Source organism: Cupressus sempervirens, chromosome 9 (genome assembly GCF_028749045.1).
Source record: "Cupressus sempervirens isolate cs-2001-9-10 chromosome 9, ASM2874904v1, whole genome shotgun sequence".
Lineage (NCBI taxonomy): Eukaryota > Viridiplantae > Streptophyta > Pinopsida > Cupressales > Cupressaceae > Cupressus > Cupressus sempervirens.
The window spans coordinates 786,548,247-786,555,256 of NC_143126.1; the positions used below are offsets into that span (position 1 = coordinate 786,548,247).

The 7,010-nt window shown below is 35.2% G+C and overlaps 2 protein-coding genes across 2 annotated transcripts; both read left to right on the forward strand.

The window, feature by feature from the left end:
• Positions 1-1,734: 1,734 nt before the first annotated feature.
• Positions 1,735-2,349, forward strand: LOC149541074 (toll/interleukin-1 receptor-like protein). The gene has a single exon (XM_089802785.1). It carries the CDS (start codon positions 1,735-1,737, stop codon positions 2,347-2,349), a length of 615 nt encoding a protein of 204 aa, XP_089658911.1.
• A 418-nt stretch (positions 2,350-2,767) lies between these two features.
• Positions 2,768-5,929, forward strand: LOC149541075 (uncharacterized). Its single transcript, XM_089799797.1, has 4 exons — positions 2,768-3,954; positions 4,223-4,495; positions 4,609-5,205; positions 5,388-5,929. The coding sequence occupies exons 1-4, from the start codon at positions 2,818-2,820 to the stop codon at positions 5,865-5,867; spliced, it is 2,487 nt and encodes an 828-aa protein (XP_089655923.1). The 5' UTR covers positions 2,768-2,817; the 3' UTR covers positions 5,868-5,929.
• The last annotated feature ends 1,081 nt before the right edge of the window (positions 5,930-7,010 follow it).

Here is a 7,010-nt window from a genome sequence, read left to right on the forward strand (position 1 = left end):
ACCAATTCTCCGACTCTATAACCAATTCTAAATTAGGGTTCACAAAGACAAAGACTTAAATTGAATAAAAATATTAAAGATATTATTTTAAATATAATAATTATTTTAAATATATTTTTATTTTAGATTCTAAATTAATTATAATGATTGTAACGAAAATTTAAGAATATTATATCATATTAAAAAGATCTTGAATAAATTAATAATTTTTTAATGAAATTATTCTTTATCAATTATGTTTAATGATTATTTTAAAAATTTATATTTATAGAAAATTATATTATTTTTATTATTTATTTAATTTAGAATCTTTACCAAAGTTTTATAAAATATGAACAAAAAATAATAATTTATCACTATTATATTCATCACAATATGAATTAGCATTTGTAAATAATTTTTTTGATTTTAGTAATTAAATTATTAACATTATAAAAATATTAAAGATTACTATAACATTTTAAATAAGATGTATAAAAATATAATGAATTATAATATTAAAAAAATTAATATTAGTGAATAAAAATAAAAATATTTATATTTTAAATAATTATTTCTATTGATATATTTTAAAAATAAATATTTTATTAATTAAAAATATATTTATACAATTTATAGCTTATACATCTTAATAATATAACTAAAAATATATATATCTTACCAAAACTTAATTTAAACTTTTCAAAAAAAATACTTAACTTTTTAAATTTAAACATTAAAAAAAACATTTGCAACAGCTCTTCCAAATAAATGCAATGAGTTGGTACTCTGTAAAAAAAATTTGCAGCAACTGACAGCCGTCAGAGTACGGCCGCACGACACTAGGATGCCATACATAAGGGCATGAGGATGGGGAGATACCCAGGCAGTCGATCCTCCTGCCTGGGTAGCCGTTGCCGTAGATGAGTGGGAGCAAGAAAAGACGAAACGATGCATCGTTATTGTTTTCTTATCAAATAGGAAATTTTTTTTAAGGTTAGGGTAAAATGTGTTCCATGTTTTGATTTTAATGCTTATTCAATAGGTTTTTAGATATTGACTATATAAAGTCATTTGTGTAATTAATAAATACTGTTTGTTCATATAAATCACATTCATTAAAATTTAACAGGTTATAACGTTCAATTATTGGGACGTGATAAACTAAAGATAGGGGGTTGTAATTGACTACGATAAGTAGGACATTAGAAATATGAGAATTTGAACACTTTTTAATTTGGTCCATAGAATTCATATTAATTTTGATAGTGACAGATCCAAACCTTAGTTATAAGTTGTTAACTAGACAACGAAAATATTTTTAAAAAAATTAGCAAATTTCATCATCTTTATGATAGGTTTTGAGAGGTCAGAAATTAAGATGCACAACTACCGGATCCTCTCCCCTATTTTGATGCCGGCATAGACATTGCCAATTTAAATGGTCCCTCTCACGTCACTTCCTTGTTTCTCTCTCCTCTTTCATATTCATTTACTGTCCTATGTACTGTCCATTCGATGCTCCTTGTCTTTCTTGTTCTCTCTCCTTTGTACTTCCGGTATTGCTCTTGGACGGCGAGCAAAACGGTGCAAGATAAGCACGTGGTTATAGTAATTAGTCTGGAAAATGGGAGAATATTACCTGAGTTTCAATACAGATATTATTAGCCAGTGTGGCTTGCTTTCTTTCATCGAATCAAACCCACTCTGCAACTAACAAGTTTTGTATATTTTGTGATTCTACTTGTGCATCTCATGGCTTCTCCTTCTTCATCTTCTCAGGAGAGATCGGTGAGATGCCCAAAACAGTATGATGCATTCATCAGCCACAGAGGCCCTGATGTCAAAGACACCCTTGCCAAACAACTCTATGAGCTTCTCAAGGCAAGAGAGTGCAGAGCATTTCTAGATCGCGAAGAGATACAAGGGGGAGATTCTATTTCTGCTGCTATAAGAAATGGCATAAGCTCATCTGTAGTGCAAATTGCCATATTTTCCAAAGGATATGCACAGTCTTCGTGGTGTTTAGACGAGCTTGTTCTTATGTTGGAACAGATTGACAAAGGGGCCCTGTTTATTCCAGTCTTCTACGATGTAAAACCTTGGGAGCTTCGTCACATGGAGGATGGCAATTCTCCTTATGTTACAGCATTTTCTTACTATCAAAGCAAAGGCAAGAATCTTGATAGGTTGGATGCTTGGAAGAAGGCCCTTGAATCTGCTGCAAACATATCCGGTTATGAGCATAGCCAGCTCCGAGGGTTAGATTACTGCGATGTCCTATCCTATTTTTCTACGCTACATGATATTCATTTTAGCTGCTTACTAGTGAGAATGCCAATTTGTCTTGGGTTAATTTGTGTAGGTTAAATTGATGGAAAATTTGAATCAAATTCACCGGTTTATTACCAGGAAGTAGGTGTGTGATGTTTGGAATGGGTACTTGAATTTGTATTTAAATTTTGATTTTTTCATTGTTATTATTGGGTATGTAATATATTATTATGTTGAATGTTTCATAATTCTACTTCATGTTGCAATTTTGCTATGTTCAAGTATTTTAATTTAGTATGTTCTAATGAAATTTCATTTCATAAAAAGTATTTCAAGTTACCCCTTCCTGCCCTGTCTTCTCCTTGCGACCATCGCCTGGCCATCCCTGCCATCCTGAAAATGAGGTCCATTTTCCCATACTGACAACTTGTCCCGGGACGTACCCTAACATTGTGAAAAATTAAATTGGTTTAGAAGAATGACTTTCTAAAGTGGTCATTGGTTTTGGATTTCAGAGATTGCAAGGCTTTGTGTGAAAAGATTGTATCCCGTGTGGTGCAAGAAATGCAAAAGAGGATACCCTTACATGTTGCCAAATACCCCATTGCGCTCGATGAACTCGTCCATGACTTCGAAATGTCTTGCCCACAAACAGAGGGATTGGTAGGCATCTTGGGACTTGGGGGGTCTGGCAAGACCACTCTGTCTAAAGAATTGTTCAACAGGAAGCGTGAAAGATACGGTGCATCATCTTTTCTCTCTGATGTGAGAGAATCACATGCCAATCGTCAACTGCACTCCTTGCAAAATCAGCTCATGAAAGATATCTTCGATGAGAAATCAGAGTTTGAACATGTGGATGAAGGAACGGCACACCTCAAGTATCGTCTTACAAGGGCATATGACTGCAAGTTTCTCATAGTCCTAGACGACATCGATAGACATAACCAGTTGGATGCCCTCTTACCTGAACCCCAACGCATTCTCAGCTCTGGTAGCCTCGTCATCATTACGACCCGGTACGAAAGTGTGTTAATGGCTGCAGATGTTACTTTCCATTACAAGATGAAGCCACTGGATGGGGATCATGCTAAAGAGCTCTTCTCTAGCCATGCTTTGCTCCCTCGGGATCCACCCATTGCATATGAGAAAATGGTTGATGGTTTCATTGAATATTGTAGAGGCTTACCACTTGCACTCATTGTTTTGGGTGCCCATGTTCGCGGCAAGGGTGAGCGCTTTTGGGAGTTGGAATTGGAAAAAGTTGGGGAAGTCCCTCCAGAAGAAATAATGCAAAGCCTTAAGATTAGCTTTGATGGTCTGAACAAAGTGGAGCAACAGATATTTATAGATATTGCATGTTTTTTCAATAAACGAAAATTTGTTGGAAACCCTCAAAGAGACTTTTCAACAGAAAGAGCAGGCATCTCTGTGGACGACCCTCCGAAAATTTACATCCGGGCTTCGCAAAGGGACATCTCTTGTGGGGATATAGAACCAATATCAATCTGGAAGATGTCCGGTTGGAGCGCTGAACACGCCATTCAGACCCTGCAACAAAAGTGTCTACTTGAAGTGGTTCGAGATAAATATTGTTTTTGGCGCTTTGAAATGCACGATCACCTGCGCGATCTCGGAAGACAAATGGCAGATGAGTTGGGTCCTCCTCGGTTGTGGAAACCAGACATTCTTACATCTATGGTGAGCTTCTAATTCTCTACATTGTGGTAATCAAAACAATTCAATTTGTTAATAATATCAGATTTTCACAATCTATTTCCAAGGATTCTGAATTTGATTGTATATGTTTCTTTGTGATCCGAAATGTTGATGACAGAGGATGAATGGATCACAGAGTATGATCAATGACCAGAAAAACATACACAATTAAGTCCAGAAACAAAATCAAATCAATTCAATTTGTGTGTTTATACTTATTTTTCAGGGTCCCCGATCCTTTTAATTGCAGGAAGCAAAAGGATTTAAACATGTCCTTGATAACACAAAGGCCAGGTGTTTCAATTCGTTCCGAGATTCGTCCCTCGATACTACAATTACTTATTTTACAGGTAATTTGAATGACTCTGCTGAGATTGAACTCCTGTGGCTTGCAATTAATGAAGGAGGGGGCAGTTTAGAAGAAATTCCTTCATGGATTCCTCTACAAAAATTGTACTTTTTATTTGTTAGGAACATGGAAGTGTCGAGCACTTTCCAGCAACAAATGCAGACCGATTCCCAGGTACTTCGTCATGCTTTGCTAGAAAATAAATCTCCCTTCATGTTACTTAGTTTAGCGAATATTGAATGCAACTTCAAACTCATTCGCTCTTGGATGGTAATTGTGAATGGCAGGCCAGTTTCGAATTAAGGAGGATGCACATTCGCGGTTGGTACAAGTTTCAAAAGCTTCCAGAATTAGGGCAGCTGGAGAGACTGACTACTCTTGAGCTGCGGTTTTGTTACAAACTGGAAAGAGTACCAGTGTTGTCTTCACTAAAAGGGCTTCAGTCTCTTCATGTAAAGTGCTGTTACAAATTGAAAACCATATCAGATTTATCTTCCCTAACGGGGCTTCAGTCTCTTCAAGTGCGGCAATGTGACAGACTGAGAACAATACCAGGAATATCTTCGTTGACAGGGCTTCAGTCTCTTCATATACAGAGATGTGGCGACTTGGAAACAGTATTCAGATTATCTTCTCTAACAGAGCTTCGGTCACTTCATATGCAGGGATATTTGGCGATTGACCGTTTGAAACATGAAATAATGTTATCTGAAGAGTTGAATGTTGCAAATATGCGTAATCTGGAACGAATAGCAATTCTGGGATGTCACGGTCAGCTGCAGAGGGTACAAGGTTTTCAAGAGCTGCGAGGATTGAAACATCTGGCGATTGAAGTGCCTGAGAATGGATATGCATGGGTACGAAATTGCGTTCATGCACTCAAGGTTCTACTTTTTTTCCTCATCTGTGCATTGAGTTTGAGAATTAGAGAAACCCAAACTTATTTACTGCGAAAGCTGAATTCGATATTTTTAATTTTTGCGCTGGATAAGAATGTTACCTTTACTCTCTATTTTTTTGTGTTGGAGAGCGGATATAAGTGTTATTTTTCAATTCCATTTTTCAGAGGTTGCCATCGGAGTGCACAGTTTTGATAGGGAATGCAGTGGAGGAGGCAATGGATAGATTGAATGTAAGGTTGTTTTCTGAGGTGATGGACAGCCCAACAATCACAGAGATTGACAGAGAAGCCGATGAGGTGCACATGAGCCGTACATCGAGTGCAATTACTATATATGCTTTACTTTGTGAATGTGGAGAAATCAAAGTTTCCGCAGAACTTCAGACACCATATTGTTACAATTTCATGTCCGCTGGAGGCCACGTGATGTTTACAGTTGTACTCTCCCCACGGAGCCAATTCGAATTTAGAGTTGAATGCCGGAAAGGGTGCTTGCGGGGGAGAGTAGGGAAGGGGGTTAAGGCCACACTGGATGAAGGGGAAGAGGGGAAAGCTTTGACTTTATTTCAAACCCTTGTTGACAGATTATACGGAGAAAGTTTGATACACAAATTGGCGGCAAAACGAAAGAGAGAACAATATTAAAATATGGAATTTAATTTACTTTGACTTTCCGCTCTAAAAAACAATTTATCTCTCTTATATTCAAGGCTTTCTATTTCTAATTAAATTTTTACCCAAAGAATTCTACTGTATTTTATTTCTACTTTAATGACAATCTAGTCACGGTCAGGCAACTTAAAATATACCAGATTCACATTTATGTATAACATTACGACATCAAAGTGAAAATGATAGTGCAAGGGTATGGAAAAATGACATGTTTATATACATACAATCATGATGCATGCAAATAGAGAATTGAAGGGAAGGGGTTAACTTACAACAAACAACATCTAGCATAGCATCTTACATTTAGACTGGAAATCCCTCTCCCACTCAATAGAAATTCAAAAATATTTATTCCAAAAGCAATTTGGAATGCATTCATTTCATTTCTGTTTTGGGCATGGCCGGGATGAATAAAAAGCATCATTACCACGAAATTAAAAATTAAACATCCATCTGTCTCAGTTTTTTTTCCATATTTTCTCATCAATCTTTATATGTATTTTTCACATATTCTCAACAAAGGCATTTCATCTTTTTCATAATAGGGATGCCTCAACATAAGAAGGCATATATTAATTTTCAGAATTGTGGGCAACAAGAAGAGGGGAAATTGTAACCATTCAGCTACATTTACCAAAAAAGACCACATGGAAGTTGTTACATTTACAAATTGAGTTCTGTGAACAATGCACATTTAGGGCTTAAATTCTCTAGCAATGCCCAGTTACCACTTCAATTTTGTGTGTTGAGTTTATTGAAGGTATGCACTATTTTTAAGGACAAGGATAATGGGACGAGTAATGAAACTTTTTAAAATTGCCTAAAACAAGTGTGTGTGTGCACTTTGCATATATAATTTTAGTTAATTTATCTTTAATATATTTAAAAAAAATTCAAATTCAAAATCTATAATATTCATAAATAACTAATTATTTGACTACTATTTTAACTTCAACTTCATAATAAAAAGATATCACTATTAAATATTAACTTTTAAACTAATTGTTAACTTCAAAAGAGAAATATCTATAGCATATAGTATGTTTAACTGCATGAATAAATAATAATAATAAAATTTTAGTCTAACTGATCCAAAATTTTGAATTAAAAAATGGT